General features: G+C 38.5%; 2 protein-coding genes across 24 annotated transcripts in view; one reads left to right on the plus strand and one right to left on the minus strand.

The window, feature by feature from the left end:
- Nucleotides 1–16,455, plus strand: part of mtd (TLD domain-containing protein mustard) — an 84,348-nt gene that overhangs the window by 41,773 nt on the left and 26,120 nt on the right. For 9 of the 23 annotated variants that reach the window (XM_070286477.1, XM_070286478.1, XM_070286481.1 and 6 more), the window contains 2 exons: nucleotides 12,565–12,668; nucleotides 14,213–14,500. In XM_070286477.1, the coding sequence (XP_070142578.1) occupies nucleotides 12,565–12,668; nucleotides 14,213–14,500 (392 nt within the window). Of the gene's footprint in view, nucleotides 1–5,634; nucleotides 5,685–7,870; nucleotides 7,943–12,564; nucleotides 12,669–13,972; nucleotides 14,139–14,212; nucleotides 14,501–15,527; nucleotides 15,710–16,455 lie in introns of those variants that run through there. The other 14 variants (XM_070286466.1, XM_070286479.1, XM_041777489.2 and 11 more) reach the window with 7 other exon arrangements.
- Nucleotides 11,012–11,894, minus strand: Tim17b1. The gene is made up of 2 exons (XM_017168003.3): nucleotides 11,292–11,894; nucleotides 11,012–11,235 (listed from the first exon to the last, which is right to left on the minus strand). The coding sequence occupies exons 1-2, from the start codon at nucleotides 11,781–11,783 to the stop codon at nucleotides 11,215–11,217; spliced, it is 513 nt and encodes a 170-aa protein (XP_017023492.1). The 5' UTR covers nucleotides 11,784–11,894; the 3' UTR covers nucleotides 11,012–11,214.

A 16,455-nucleotide genomic window follows, 5' to 3' on the forward strand; every position in this document is an offset into this window, starting at 1 on the left:
CTTGCCTTCTTTTGGGCAAATTTAATCCACTTTAAAGTGGATTTATACAAGCTTTTGTTGGTCGAACCACAGTTCAATGGGCTTTGTTGGTCTAAACCTTAGAGCCAAAATACAGCCAATCATGCTATTCGATTGGCTTGTGGGCTCCCCCGCTCTCTCTCTCTCTGTCTTGCCGCACATTTATGGATTTTTCCCATCAACCATCGCGCCGGACAAATATCCGATAGCTTGCCCCTCGAAATCGTTAATTAAGGCCTGGTCCGAGCGGATCCGAACAGCCTCCAGTCACAAGGCAGGCTCCCTCGGCTCACGTGAATATTTGCACAGTTTGGAGACTTTGGCTTTGGGATTCCAATATAGCTTCTGTTTCAGTCAGTCAGTCAGTCAAACAGTCACTCAGTCAGTCACAGCCAGTTAGTCCAACAATATCTCATAAGGTGCTTAGACTTAGATGTGCTGCCAAGTCAATGCCTGGCTAATGCCCACACAGTAGTTGCTTAAATACCGCAACAATTTAGGTAAATATTTGAGCAGCTTATATGCATGGGTGCGACTGTATGCAAATGCCATAAATCATCAGATACACAGGGGTTCTGGCTTTATCTTTAGAGCCAGAATAATTGGTTGTGCAAACTCCTTAAAACAGTGCCAATGCAGATGCAAACTGCATATGAATTTTACAAGTATTTTCCACTTAGCGAGGTATTATTTGTTGTTTCTTATAACAAAGGTTTGGGTTTCGAGTGGCCTTAACAGGGCCCTTACCTAACCCCCTTTTGAGACGTTTAACTTAAAAATCTAAACTACAAGTAAGAGAGTTTACAAGTTATCATCCTTTGAGTCATTCAGAATACTCTTTATTGGGTCGTAATCTTTATATCTTGACTCTCGTGCTAATTTCTGATTCATTTCCCCAAAGAAACTCACCCCATTATTGGGTCCAAAGAGTGGTAGTGACTCAGTCAGGGGAGTACATATAGATCAAGCTCCTGCAGTTGGTAGTCGGCGGCAACGGTCAATTCCGCACTTGAAAATGTCTCAATATCAGATTCCACCGAGGCAAACACACTTCTCGATTTTTACTATTTCTCCAGAGCCCAAACCCACTTGAGCTTATCAAATTAGCACAAAAAAAAAGGCAGCACGAGCACGGGAACCCTCCAAGAAACCCAGTACAATGCTTACTCCAGTATAAAGCTCGTAACGCCCCCTTCGATGGCTGAGAACACTAACAAAAATAAATACTAAAAGCGCAGAAACACAAAAACAGAAAACGACAAAAAAAATAAAGGTAACAAGAATTTGTGACAGGCACTTGGGAAATGTTATGGCTTATTATATTGTATATAATCGTACGATTTATGGCGGACTGACCAAAGACTTCCATCGGAGCTCATTCGGGTCCGACTGGCCCCACATTTCGGTATCAACACTTCTGTCTCTTTATTGCCGCTCAATATAAAACCAATTGAGCAGTAATTCATTTTTAGACTTGCCCTGGCCATCTCTATATATACATATATATCTGTAGTAGTCATGTTTTGGTTGATCTTTTCGTTTGTTTACAATTTGTGGTGTGCATTGTCTTTAGAGCTCTCTGATATGTAATAATACCAGGTTCAGGTTGATGTAATCCAAGGGATCATTTAAGTATTTCTCGATGTTTACGGCAAGATTAATTGCCTTACCCTCAGGCTTGACAAAAATTCTTCAAGATAATTAATATTGCAACTAGGTAATACATTTAAATTCAAATGGGAATCCGGACAGCTCGACGTGGTCAGGTGGGTTTCCAGTTAATGATCAGGTGCGATGATTGATCAGGAAGGCATATGCTAATTGGCTATAAATGAGTTAACTATGGCTATTACGATGGAGAGTTTACAGTGCAATAATGATTTAATAATGACTGATCAAAGGAAGACCACCGACTGCCTTAATGCGGAATATAAGCCAAGAAAATCTACAGTTCCTAGTTGATATCCATCATCTCTGTTTGAGCGAAATTCCCTTCTCACTTTGCATTTGCTTAAATCATTTAGCACGCCTTCTAAATTACTTGAGTAAATATTTAAGCAAACCAAACACCTGATAACCGCTGAGGAAGACGTAACCTGACATTTTTGGCGTAACTATCGTGAAACCAACTTGAAAGTCAGCTACTTACTTGAGTTATATCAGATCTATTCAGATATTTTCGGATCTGATACGAGTTTATTTCTTTATCAGAGCTACTGGGCTTAGTTGAGTCAGATTCATTGAAATATTTGCAGTCTTAAGCTGTTGAGATCTGTTTATACTTTAATAATAATTATTTTAGTATCAGAGATGTTAAGATTACACCAGAGATCTAATAATAACAAGGGATATGATGCTTCTTAAATCGATTATAATACTTATTATCATGCTCAGTCTTTCTGTTAGAATAGAAGATACTTTAGTACTCTTTTACCCTCCAATATCTACGAGATATTTTACCCCAGTATCTTTCAAATACATTCTGGGGTCTATCCCAACTTGGGTTCCACTTGGGATCTCAATTATTTGTGGATCGCTGGCGTCCGAGAGTGATTACGTGCGTGTGTGCACAAAGTCCACAGAGGCCTTTTATTGCTCTCGGCTGCTGATTTGATAAATATATATATTTATACATATGTATATATGCTCGTATTAATGTCACACACAGCCGGGCAGAACAAGAGGGCATCAGACGCACACCAGCGTATCCAGAATGATAACATCCCCAAGCCATTAAAAAAAAAAAAGACAGAACCCCAGCACATCAGAGGAGCCATGGGATAAGTCGTGTTTTCCGAGTGTCAGTTGGAAATGAAACTGACGCGAAGCGAGACATTTGATCCGATCGCTCTGCTCTCCCTCGAATCCGTATCCGAGTCCCAAGCCGCGATCGCATCCGAAAAATTGTGATTTTATGCAAATGCAAAGTGCCAAAGTGTCGAACTGGATTCTCAGTGACTTTCGCGAGAGTGTGTTGAGTTAATTATATTTCATAATTTATTTACAGTACAAATTGCTTATATATATTTATTACGAAATGTGCAAAGCAATTAGGCTTTACGGCATTAAATATTCATTACACTAAACGAGACTCTTTTAAAACCAATTAAATGCAATTTCTTTGAGCCTCTGGCGGAGAAGCCGAGATCTTGAAGGGAAAAAATCATGGCGAGAATTCCCATCAATCTCGTTCAATTTCGATATTTGTTTATTGAAGAAATTCGCTCGATTTGCTTTCAATTAGATTCTCGCTTTGTTCAATGCTTTGTTTATTGGCAGCCCGTTTTTCCTGTAGGTTTTTTTCCCAGCGATAAGACGGCTCTTATCTTAATTTACGTAAAGCAAGTTTCAATTTAAATGAAAGATAACAGTTCCTCAGCGCTGTTGTTTCTGCGTCAGTTTGTGTAAATATTTTGAATTTTGGCCAAACTGGTTTACGGAGGCTTTCTTTCTTTGTTTTTGTTTTGTTTATTTTGTATATTTCTGATGGAATATACAAAAATTCACAAAAGTGAAGGTCAGAAAAGGCACTCGACAGTGTCTTAGGGCCCAGCTATCAAGGGGCTCGTCTGTCCGGGTTTCTAATACTCCGACCAGGTGTCACCTGCCCCTAGGAATTACCTCAATCAGCTGCTAATGAAGGCAGGCCAGCGACAACTTCTCACAGATCACTCGAACAACCCGAACAAATTATAGGCTCCATGCTAAGTGCCTGGCAAACACGAAGACGACGACGACGTCGATGTTCAAACTAGATTCTACGTGAATACCGATCGGGTGAAAAGAATACAAGTTCGGTTAAAAATTATACAAAATAAAGTGTCAAACGAGTCGCTGGTGATGTATTCATTTACGACACCGCCGCTGGCGCCGAGAAATTAAAGGCAACTGACCACCATTCGTCGTGCCCACACCCGGCAGGCAGGCATTGCAAAAGTAATATAAAATGCAATTAATTGTTTCAATTAAGGCCGGTCCAAAAAAAGTTGCCGTGCAATATATAAATGTGCGACGATTACTCCGCATGACTAAGAACGTCGCAGCCAATTTAAATATTTACGAAATACTTTTTTTTTGGCGTACAAATACGAGGGCGAACGCGAGAATACAAATGCCTACAAATAAGATAATGCTGATAGCAGTAGCCCCGCAGTTGACTTTCTTTTTTCGCTGTGCGGTTGAAGGCCAACCTTAACCCAAATTTGTATATATGTTGATTTTTGCGGAGGAGGATTAATTTCAAGTGCAGATTGAATAAGCAGCGACCTTGCCACGGGTTCATGAATAAACGTTTGGGTGTTGGCTGTCCGGCGGTTGAGGGAATCAATTGGATGACAAAAAGATGATATCAAATGGGGAAATTGAGGGTTTATTTTTTATATAAACAAAAATATATATGAAATACAGCATCACTTAAGTGGTCTTAATGCTTTTCATTTTGGGAAATTAAAAACTCTAGAGGGTAGTAACTACCCAAAAATATAATTAAGCTTAAAAATAATTTTAATAATTATTTAAACTAGGTTCTAACCTTAACTGACGCGTTTACTCCACCAAAACCTACAGATTATTCGCCTTCAAAGACCTTAGAGATGAAGTAAGCTTGAAAGTACAGAGACTATTCCAAGTTAACGTTTCATCATCTTGAAAGCTATTCCCCTCGCTAAATTATATATAGTACGTGTCAAATTTTATGGTTGCCAACTTAAATACTAACTTCTCGGAGCCTAAAATTATTTTCATTACGCAAAACTCACGTGCGGGTGAGTGGACCTCGAATGTGACACATTTTCAGATGCCAAAAAATAGCACAAACAGCGGCAGAAATGTGTCCAAAAAACCAATTAACCTTTTTTTCTTCGTCGTTAAGTTGGTAGCACGGCGGACGGGCAAATGCAAACAACATTTCCTCCGTTTTTATTTTTTTTTGTTTTTCTGTTAGCCAGCAGAAAAAGCCAAGGCAAACAGAGATAACAATGCGGCATAAAATTCTAATTATGAAGTGGAGGGAGACCTCAGGGGGGAATTTAAATATGATTATCAAAAGTCGGTGGCTAGCCATAGGGCAGAATGGAGCTGCTTATATCAAAATCAAAGGCGGAATTAATATGGGGCCCCGGGAGACACGTGACGGCGTTAGACAACTGCTGCAGTTTGCTGTCAGTTTTGTTGTTTATTTTACTTAGTTTGTGCTGATAAGGGCTGACTTTGGGCAAAATTTATTTGTATTTCCCTGCTCCGACGGCTCCTCCGACAAGCTAATTAATTTTGTCATCAATATTTTCCACACACCGCGGCTCTGACAGCAAAATTGAATCATTAAAAGTCAACAGAGTGTCAAGTGAATTTATCTTTTGCTTGTTTTAGTTCCATTCCGTTTTTTCTCCCTCTCTCTCTCTCTGTCTCATCTGTCACATAATGTCGGCTGACAACACGGCGTATGATTGATCGGGCAAATAATCGGTATTCGATTATATATTCGGCCCAAACATGCATCAATCTCCTTTAATTTAGCCATTACACTATAAGCCAAGACGTTGCCAAGAAATTGCATTTAACATTAGGTTCTACTTTCTTTTAGTCTCGAGAAAAAGTAATGAAATATAAAATAATATAATACATAAACACAACATGCAGCACGTTATGATTACCTCACAATATTATTGGTAAGCAATTTGCTTTAAAGCCTTGCTCGATATTTATCAACTTATTTTCACGTTTCTAGGCTTGAAAATGTTCTAGTGAAGAGGTTTGGCCATAAACAGTTGTATTAATTATTGCATGGTAACGAATGAATGGCAGTTTTCGGGGGGAAACAAATGCTTATCTTTATGGGGATCATTGAACACTTTCGATTAGATGCTGAACGTTTTTGTCAGCCGAGTTGGAAAACAATACAGAAAATTAGGCAATTGAGATCATCAAGAGAAATATAAGAGAAATAACATGTACATTTTGTGTTCTTGAGCTCAACTTCCGGTTGGCTTAAGACCCGATGTCCACTGTTATTCCCCGAAACGCCAAACATGATCTTAAGCACGTACACACGAGACCTCTTGCTCCCCCATTCGATTCCCTTTGTTTGCCCATTGAGTTTCGCTTTTTCTGGCTTTTGGGTCAATGTTAAGCAAAAAAAAAAACCATTAAAACTCGTAAAAAGTAAGCAAAATCAAACAAATGTTTATTGAATTTCTCACCACGGGGCTTTCTTAAACAAATAATAATAAATGTATAAAGTGTTTATCAGATAAGTGATATTAATCCATTTTAATTAATCGGCTACAAGAATATTGATTTTTTTATCTAGCTTAACAAATTAATAATTACGTTGATGAGTGATAATTTCCTCAGGGGAATTAAATTGAATACTTTGTTTAATTTATTGATCCTAAATTTGTCACGCCATTTCATTGACCCATTTGCAAAACCTTAGTTCCCATAAATTTCTTCAACACCTATTAGACACAATTACGACTCTCTATGATTGCCCCAAATTAAGATAAACTGTCTGTGCCAAATGTTTTTGACCATGGGCTATATCAAAAATGTTCGCGAAACCTTGAGTTCTGGCAATCTTAACTGAAAAAGTCTCAGGTTGTGTGGGATTTTTGTTGTATATTTTTTCACTCATATCATATCGGTCTATTAACGGCTAACCCTCGACAAGTTGAAGTACATTTTTGCAGCTGAAGTTGGACCTGCTATTAGCAAGGTTTCGAGTGCCCAATAACAAATCCAGAATTCCCCATTACGATAGCATCAATTGATTGCAAATAAATTGTGATTGTTGGAGTGCATTTTTATATAGGAATTTATTTAAAAGTATTAAAGTAGTAAATAATTAACTTTACTTAATTCTTTATTTATTTTACAATTGCCACTGGTGGCTTCTTGCAAGCTTGAGGTCCAAAGCACTCCGTTAATTTTTCTCTTTCGGATAAATTGAAGGAGGTTAAATAACGGATTTCTTTACATAAAGTTTAACTGGAATTTAGGTTCTTCAATTAGATAGCTATTAGGGACTCAAACAATGAGCTTTACAGAACATTTCTATACTTAACAGGACTTTGTTAGTTTTTATCGATTGGATTAACATCAGGATAAACCACCTATTTTCTCTAACGACAAGCTTTAAAGATAAATATTTTTTCGATCAGATAACTAATTCCTGCTGTTTCAACCCACATAATTTCTATTTTTGTCAGAATAATCTTAAACCATATTACACAAACTTTGTTTTCATTTAATTTTCAAGCTCATGCTGGTTTTAATTGACTGAAAATATAAGAAAGCGTGCCTCTAGTAGGCATTCGGTTTAAAATATAATTATTAGAGTGTCCCCCAAGTTAGTCAGTCGCAGTCCCATGGCCTCACCCTGTTCGCCTTTTTCTCTGGACGTGACGATTCCCTAGCAATTAGCTCAAAGTCGTCTTGACCACGTGCTCCCCCAGATACATACATAGTATGTATGCACAAATGTATATATCTAATGGACACTTAGTGGGGGCTATATGGAGAGTAATTAGACGGGCGGGATTGGAGGTTGGGGACCAATGAATTCCCTATTTCTACGTGTGCATTCCACAAATTGGCGTTTGTTAAACCCGCGCGATTCGGGCGAGATATGTACGTTTCGCTCCCACCCCTTTGGTGGTCTGTGTATTTTTTTGTAATTTAAATTATCAACCTTACCTCTTAGTAGTTACATATTTGTTTATTTGTATTATTTACCGTATTATTTTCTCCATTTATTTCCTTGGACCTACTGTATTTTGTTTTGGCACAAATTGCTCATTTAATTGGTTTTGTTCGCCTGCCCCGATGTGCTCCTTATGATTTGCGAACGCGCCAGGTCACGTAGGGCTAGTCAAGATGTATCCAGTTTGTCACGCAGCGTTGACAATTTGGCGATTCCCGTGCGCAGGTAAGTTGCAACTAACGATTCCCACAACCCGCCACCCCTCATGCACATGCACACCTGAACACCTGAGTACACACACGCACACAAAAAAGATAAGATAAAAAGCCCGCATGACATAATTAAATCTGTTTCTTGTAACATATATCTGTGTATAGCTGTTGAATGTTGCATGGCCCGATATATGTGTATTTACCTAACGCACCTGCATGCCCATATATTTATTAAAAAGCATTTACCAATAACCATATTCTTGAGTTTCAGCCAATTGTGACCATAACTCGTGGTCAATATATAACAATTTATGAACTTTCGCTTTAATAAATTATATTCGAGGTCTATATACAATTTAAGGCAGGCAGGCGGGCAGCAAATATTGATAATTTATAAGGAGGCGGGCCAGTGTTCAAATTACACTCGGTATCAGATTATTTATAGATAATCTTAATGTTCGCTGTCGTCTTATTAACGAATTTTTGATAATTTATAAGGCTCGTACACAAGTACTATATAAATAAATGGCTGATATTTAAGTGATGTTGACAGATAAAATCCGCGTAAACATTTCAAATGGTTCGAGATAAGGCAAGGGAAGTTGACAGTAAAGGTGAGAATGTTTAGAAATATATACAAAGAATTACTATTAATAATAACTTATTGTGTGATGAAATAATCACAACAATTAAAATGCTAAAATGTCCAGGAACCTACCCCAAGGAATGTCCATTAAAATGAGTCATGGAAAAGATGAAGAAATCATCACCGAGTGAAAGAACTCTATTATCAATTTCACAACAGCAACAATCGACCATAATTCATGTGTTTTTACGTCGCACATTACGTATACGTAATGTGAGTCACCCCTTGGCCGGGGTTCAACTTGAACCATGTCTGGCCAATGGCAAAAGGCAAATAAAAGTGCAGTGGGAGGTAAAACCAAAGCGGGTTGTTGACATATAACTTGGCGGAATTGTGTCAGTAAAGCGTCGCGGCGGCTGCTACTGAACCTTACGGTGTTCATGCCACTGATCAGTGCCCAGGGCCAAGTGATCGAGGGCAAACAATGCACAAGACCGATAAGATATACTGTATATATAAACTACACAGACTTGTAACCACGAGTGACTGAGCTCTGGACCTCATCGGATTTATTCAATTGCCTCTGGCCATTTATGACACGTCGCATTCAAGCGCCATTGGGTGTTATATGTTATGGCACTCAATGTTAACTCGAAATCGATGTGAGAAAAAAAGGAGAATAACATAGGCATTACTCAAAGACAGCTTTATAAGTTATATCTTATTTTCTATACAGTGTGTCCAACTGGTTTATGCGGAAGCGCGCTTGACTACGCGGTATCTATCGATTAGTTACAGCAATTAGTACGGGTAATTGCAGAGAAAGATATCTCTATTTACGATTTGATTATGAAAATTATTAACTTTATAATCATTATTAGAAAATCTTCATCTGAAATGAATTTCCCTACAAACTAAAAAGCAATAAGGAAGAGTTCAGTAAGGACGCCCATGTCTAAATAGGATATTAAATAAAATAAGTGATAAATGATAAATAATAAATAACAAAAAATATGCTTAAGCTTAATTCAAACAACTTGGCCAAAGAGTACATTTCTCAAATATCACTCTTAAATTTTCTCTAAGCAAAAGATCACGTGAGCCAAAGAATATTAGCCTCGCCTTGCCAGTGCTGACCTCCCTCTGGCTGCCAAAGAGCAATAGGAATGCGAAAAGTGAATATTTAGCCTCCGAAAATAATATTTATGTCATATACAATTATTTATGTTTACCCGCAGAACAAAGCCGAAATACTTTTTCCATTTTAACGCGACTACCAACTGTGCAAACGAGATTCCACTGCTCGGTCGCTGCCTGAACTCAATTTAATTTAAATACTTAAATAACTCGAGACGTTGTCGTGTCGTCAAATGTAGCCAACTTAAAATCAAACACAGTTGTTTTGCCCCAGACTTTGTTTTTGCAAGGGTTTTTCACTCCCCCCGGGTGTAGGCCTACATCCTCGGAAAGGTTTTTTCAGCTGCGCAATTGGCAACAAGCAGGCCAGGCCAGGCCAGGCCAAGCCAAGACTTTCCGTGGAAAATTCTCAATGGCAGTAAACACCGGGGCTGGAATTAAAATGGGGAAAACAAATATCGGAATGGGCGACAAATATGCTTTAAATAATTATTTAGTATTTGCTTTTTATTGTTTATCTACGAACGAAAACACTTTGCATTCGCCTGCTGCTGCTGCCAGCTGAAAATTATTTTACACACACACGTATTTATGCATATTTATTTTTTATCATTGATATTCAATTATGGTTATCGCCGTTTGCCCGCTAATTGGCAGCGCAGCGAAAAGACACGCGCAAATAAAACTTTATTATTTTTAAATATTTTGATATGCCAGTGAAGGCATCGGCAGCGACGAAACCTTATCAAAGGCAGGAGGAGACTCAGTACTCTTCTCCCTTTGAATATTCAGCTTGGACATGTGGCTGTCATTCAACAACTAACTTGGACAGAGAAAAACGTATTTTCCCAGCCCCAAAATTGTAGCGGAAATTAGTTTTGTCAATCGAACCACAAGGAAATAGTAAGGAAAAGGGAAAGAAAAGTGAACACTACTCACCATAGAGACAAGGACATCTGCCATTAAAGGGAATCAAGATAGGCAGCCTTCAGAAATGGAAAGTATTTTGCAGTTTGAGAGGATAAATAAATGATTGAATTTAAGGAATACAATTGAACGAAACAAAATGTTAAAATTCCTATAAATAATTTATAAAGGAAAATTAAAGAAAGTAAATCATAATTGGAAAGACTAGGAAAAGTATAAAAATACACAACTTGGCACAAACATAAATCAATAGGGTAGTCGTCATGCCAAGTGTAGATAACATATTGCCAGTTTCGAGGGGTGTATAGAACGAATACCGAATACCAGATGAATATGGACTCGCAAGTATGGAGCTAGGAAGCACACGCGCCTCCCAAAATGCCAAAACAATGCCCGAACACAACACTCCAGTCAGACTTCAGACCGCGGCCATTAAAATACCGAATCAAATATAAATATATTTAAGATTCTAAAACTTGGAATGAACGACAAATGAATTTTAATTGAAAATCTGAATGCCCGCAATCGTGGAACACTCGAAAGAATCTCGTATAAAATTTGTATGCAATCGTCGAGCCGCAAATCGTGGATCGCGGATGGATAGAGACGTCCACCTGATGACGCAGCGAATAATTCTACATTGGCGACGGATTCACCTGGAAATAGAGGAGAAGGAGTGATGATATAGGATATAGGTTTAAGCTAGACCCACCTTTGAGAATCCCTTTTGTGTCTGCTGCTCCCTAAAGATCTGCTCCCGCTCCACTGGTGACACCGGCCGATAAACCGCCGACGAGAAACGGGTCACTCCTATGCCCATGCCCTCGACCAGGGCCAAGATGACGCCGCCCACCAGAGCACTGCTAGCCATGGAGGCCAGTCCTGCGCGAGCTGCCAGGATGCCTCCAGTGGCCGCCCCACTGATAACCGAGTTCCATGGATCCTCCTTCCTGCGCAAGTAGATCAGCGTACAGTCAATGGCACTAAAGGTGGCGCCCCAGACCGCAAAGCTTCCGCCTGTCAAGGGGGCTCTGGAGCGCAACTCGACGCAACTTCCGGCTAGGCGTCGCCCCAGGCCAGAGGGGGCATTGCGAAAGCCACGAACAGCCTGAAAGATACCGCTGCCCAGGATGCCCATGGCAAAGGCGGCGCCACAGTCCTCGGCAATGCGGAAAGGACAGGGATTTCGGTTGGACTCCTCCATTTTCCGTTGATGGTTAATTATTGATCAGTTTGAATAGGAACAATTAAGCAGTAGACGATCGAGCTTTAGGGTTTAGGACAGATGGCCAAGTCAAGGCCTCCTTAACTTAACATTAAGCTAGACTAGACATCTTATTTTAGGCTTTAGTATAGTTTCGATGAAAGCCTAACTATTACAGGCCTTATATTTAAATTCAAAACTCATTAATTCAATTGAAATTTAACATTTTTAGCTAGTTTTAAGGGCACTAAATTAAGGTAACCCTCAGGTATATTTAAAAGATTTCAAACTTAGAATAACTTAGGCTACAAAACTCTAGAAAAATTATGCATTTACCTTTCAACTCTCATTGCAAGCCCGGCACATGCATTATATTAATTTAGCAAGCATCTTAAGGACAAGCCACATGAAAAGTCGTGACTTCTCTCTCGTATTATTTAAAGGCTAATCGGAAAAATACAAAAAATGAACAACAAATAGCAAAACGTTTAGAAAAACACATTTAAAATGCGTCGTTTTACCATATTTGGCAACTCGTCGTCGATTGTCAAGATAATCTTTACAAAACGATAGCAAAACACAAACACACAACAAAAAGGCTGAATGAAAAAGGTAAACGCGAAGCCAATAAATAAATTGTTATTACCCGGTTATGGTCACAATTCGAGCTGGAAATTTGTAAGTGATAAGGATCGCAGCAGATTGCGCCATCCGATCGCTACAAATAGCCCAAATATTTCGTTCGAAATCGATTTTACAACCGCTTTTTGCCGTTTTTCAGGAGCAAATCGCGCAGCGTGGACCACGGCCTTGCGGCTCCGTTCGACTTGGACTCGCTCCGCTCAAAAGTCGAGCAACGTTTCGAGAGTGTTGACAAACTATCAAGTGAGTATTGCGTTGAATTTTTTACTAACTACTAATTGAGATTTATACGAAAATAAGGGGCATATTACATTTTATGGGGGTTGATGTTAAGCTGAAATCAATCGTAATACTTCTTTTGGGAAAGAAGGAAGTGAAAGATGTTTAAGTGAGATCTTTAATATTCCATAATTTTTGTATGTTATGATAGAAAAGAATTTTGTACATATTTATTAGTTAAGAAAGTTGGTTTTATTCAAAATGTGTGTCTTTTAAGTAAGTAAATATGTGGAGATGCTAGAAAACCAATATTTAAAAGGAACTTCCAGCTAAATGATTTTCCTAAAGGTGGCAGACGGATCTTAATGATGTTATAATTTATTTACATTTTTTATTCTTATTAAATATGCGATTAAAGCTGCTTAAAACGGAAATTAATAAGCGATTAAAATGAAACCACAGCATTTTTTACATTTAAAGTCTTGCGCGCGACACCTAGAGCTCATTGTTGGAACCTACGAACTCTACATGCATTTGACATACAATATGTATTCTACTTAGGGTTCTTTAAAATAATATAAAAATAACGTAATTTATTTAAGTTTAAAATGGTTAAAGTTTTCTTGGCTTTTTTATGTCCTAAATGAAAGGGTGTAAAGCTATTTATACACAGAAAATAAACATTTTAAATTCAAATTCAAACTTAAATAACGGGTTAACGTTTAAAAAAAATAATAAATGATTTTGCTTATATTATATTTACGTTTTAAAATTATAAAAATACAACTTACATTAATATACATATTTACATATTTACTTTTGGCTCCCTGATTTTATAAAAATTTTATTTAACTACTACTAGAGGGAACAAGAGAGACTACTGTTTTATGTTTATAATTTAAGATTATTATGGGAAACAATCAATCGTATAAAAATATACCAAGTTGCAGTTTTCCTTATCACCATTATTCGGAATTACTTATCAATTTCGGAAAAAACTACGAGCTGCATTTCATTCGGTTTACAAAATCATGTAGGTTGAGTCACGTCGGGTGAATGTTATAACAAACCTCCATGGGGTTACCTATGAATTAATGCTTATCAGACTTTTCCCTTATCGCCTTGATGGGCGTTCGGTTTGGCCTGATATGCCCAACTTTGCCGGCCGCCGGCAGTCGCATTTGATATTCGTTCGCTTCGGCATCATGTCAATGTTAGGATTTCAAAGGGCGCGCCAAAGTTAACAAAGATACTTGCAAGTCGACCGACTGACAGCCACAATGCACTGACATTTTGTCGCATAAATATTGTGTTGGTTAATTCGGGAAGTTCAGGAAGAGAATATGGAAGTGGTCGAGATTTATTGGCAACTGGCGACCAATGAGTTCGCGGTTATCTACCTGTGCCGCGAGCAGATCCCGACCACAGGTGTTGTGTACTCCCACCTGCGACCCGATAGCGACTCGTTTGCGGTCTTCGAGAAGCGCGTCCCGAGTAACTAAACGCGCCCGCCATCATTGTTTTGTATTATTAATTATTATTATTTCTGTTTCTGTTTTTTTTCGCAGGGCAAAAGTCTTCATTGCCCACCATACCCACCATTTCCTACACCGTGGGCAATCGCGACACCCTGACCTCCGTGGCGGCCCGCTTCGATACCACGCCCTCGGAGCTGACCCACCTCAACCGGCTGAACAGCTCCTTCATCTACCCGGGCCAGCAGCTGCTGGTGCCGGACAAGAGTGCCAAAGACGACGCCTCCAGCAGCTCCACCAACGACCCGGACGGAGGCAGCCTCTCTGGCAAGTCCAGCCCAATTGAGCGCAAGTTGTCCGGCGACGAGAGCCGCGAGAAAGGTAAGCCAAAGCGATCCGCTACAATCCGATCCGATCCGATGAGAGTGGAAGGGCGCTCCGCTCCGTGGACAGGGTCAGGGAATGGTGCAATTGGTGCGACGATAGTGAAGCTTTGCCAGCAGCAATGCCCAACGCCCAGCCTGCGTTTTTTAGTTGCAATCGCACGTGCTTTGCCATTTTTGTTTGTTTTGATTGATTGATTTCGTTTAAAATTATTGCAAATATTTTCAAAACCCATAAATATTAAAATAATCAGATAATTTCGATTATTGAATTTATAATATATATGTTAAATTTGAAATTAACAAATGTATTTCTGGCTTATATATTAATTTTTAAACAATGGCACAATTTTCACTTTTATTACTAAAATGTTAAGTTCAAAACAACACTTGAATGCTAATTTAAAACTTTAATTCACAGAAAATTTAAATAACACAACAATATATAATCTGAAGTAATTTTTAAAGAACACAATTTTATACAAATCTTATATATTTTTACATAACTAGTAGACAAAACAATACAAAATTCGCTTAGAATGATATTTAAATAATCAAATTTAATCAATAATCAATAGCATGGCCCAAAAAAGAATTTTGGGAATCCCCTAAAATCATAAATTGAAATTTAAACATGCCGCCATAGACATATGACTAGTCATGTTCCCCACCTTTTATATTCACTTAGTAACGGTCACACTTTTTGTATTATATTCTGTACCAAACACGGTCTGTTTAGGATTTGTCAGTGATGTGCCCTTAAATAGGCTAGATCTCGAAAGAAAAAAGCTAAAATAAGTAAACAAAATTATGTTTAAAAATATTATTTTATGTAAAAAAAAGAACAATCGTATCTTTAGTATTTTTTTTATAAAATAACTCGTTCATGTCACGAATTTAATTATACATGAAATAGTCAGATGAATATTCAAAATAGCTATTTTTAAGGCTACAACTTCTCAATTTTCAAGTAAGCTAGATTTAGCTAGAGCTAAGCTAAACGGGCAACACTATAGTCTAAAAACAAAACATTTACCTGAACGTGTGCTTTTTGTTGTGCACCTGCAAAGGCGATAAAAGTCTGGCTGCCTGATTGCCGAAAGCCACGTTAACTGAGCGGCGGAACCCACGACGTGTTTTGTGCAGCAGGACGTACTTAAGATCTCTAGCTTCAGCATGCACACGGCTGTCTTCTGGCGCAATGGAGGTGCTTTGTTTGTTTTTCTCCCCATTCTTTGTTAATTAAGTGTTAATTGCGGTTGACAAAAAGGCGGAAGACCTTGAAGGGCCATGCCACTCCAGGTGGTGTTTCGGAAGAAACGTCGCGTTGCTTCCCGGCCCACAACGGGTCACGTTGTTGCCGCAGCCCTATCTCCGGAAATCGTACGCACCCACTGAAGTGCGACTAAATAAATATATATGTATATATATATTACATGTACATATATATCCATCTAGGTACAATTGTATCTTTCAGATATTTGGATAACTTTTGGTGCTTAGCCCCAATTAACTGTTTAAACTAGTTAGGTAACAGTAAATCGATTAAAAAGTCATTTCTCGGTACTCTAAAAAAAGTACAAAGTGAAAATTATTGAATGAAATTAGTTTATTTAATTGTTAAAACTCAAAATGTGTATCACTTATTTAAATAACAATTCTCCCTCCATAGTTCCAGAGTTAAAAGTTACATAACAAGCTTTGTAGGTACTAAAAATGACTGAAACGTGTACCTCTTTTATCTTGTATCTTGTACCTTTAAGTAGCTAAAATCCGCACCCTTCCCATCACTGAACGCAGCAGCGTTGTTCGTCTAGCTTAAAACAACAAAGGAGGTCACAAGGCGCAGATTTAGTTTAAACTATCCCATATATCAAGTTTGCTTTCACTATCTTATCGCCGGCACCCACGGGCGCAGTAGTTGATAAAAATCATCGCCCTGCGAAGCCCCAC

Source organism: Drosophila kikkawai, chromosome 3R (assembly GCF_030179895.1).
Source record: "Drosophila kikkawai strain 14028-0561.14 chromosome 3R, DkikHiC1v2, whole genome shotgun sequence".
Classification (NCBI taxonomy): domain Eukaryota; kingdom Metazoa; phylum Arthropoda; class Insecta; order Diptera; family Drosophilidae; genus Drosophila; species Drosophila kikkawai.

Bases quoted from the DNA above. Each gene is read 5' to 3' on its own strand.
- Tim17b1 (XM_017168003.3), bottom strand. From the start codon at position 11,783: ATGGAGGAGTCCAACCGAAATCCCTGTCCTTTCCGCATTGCCGAGGAC. The intron at 11,236-11,291 runs GTGGGTCTAGCT...CTCTATTTCCAG, and splicing joins CACAAAAGGGATTCTCAAAG to GTGAATCCGTCGCCAATGTA.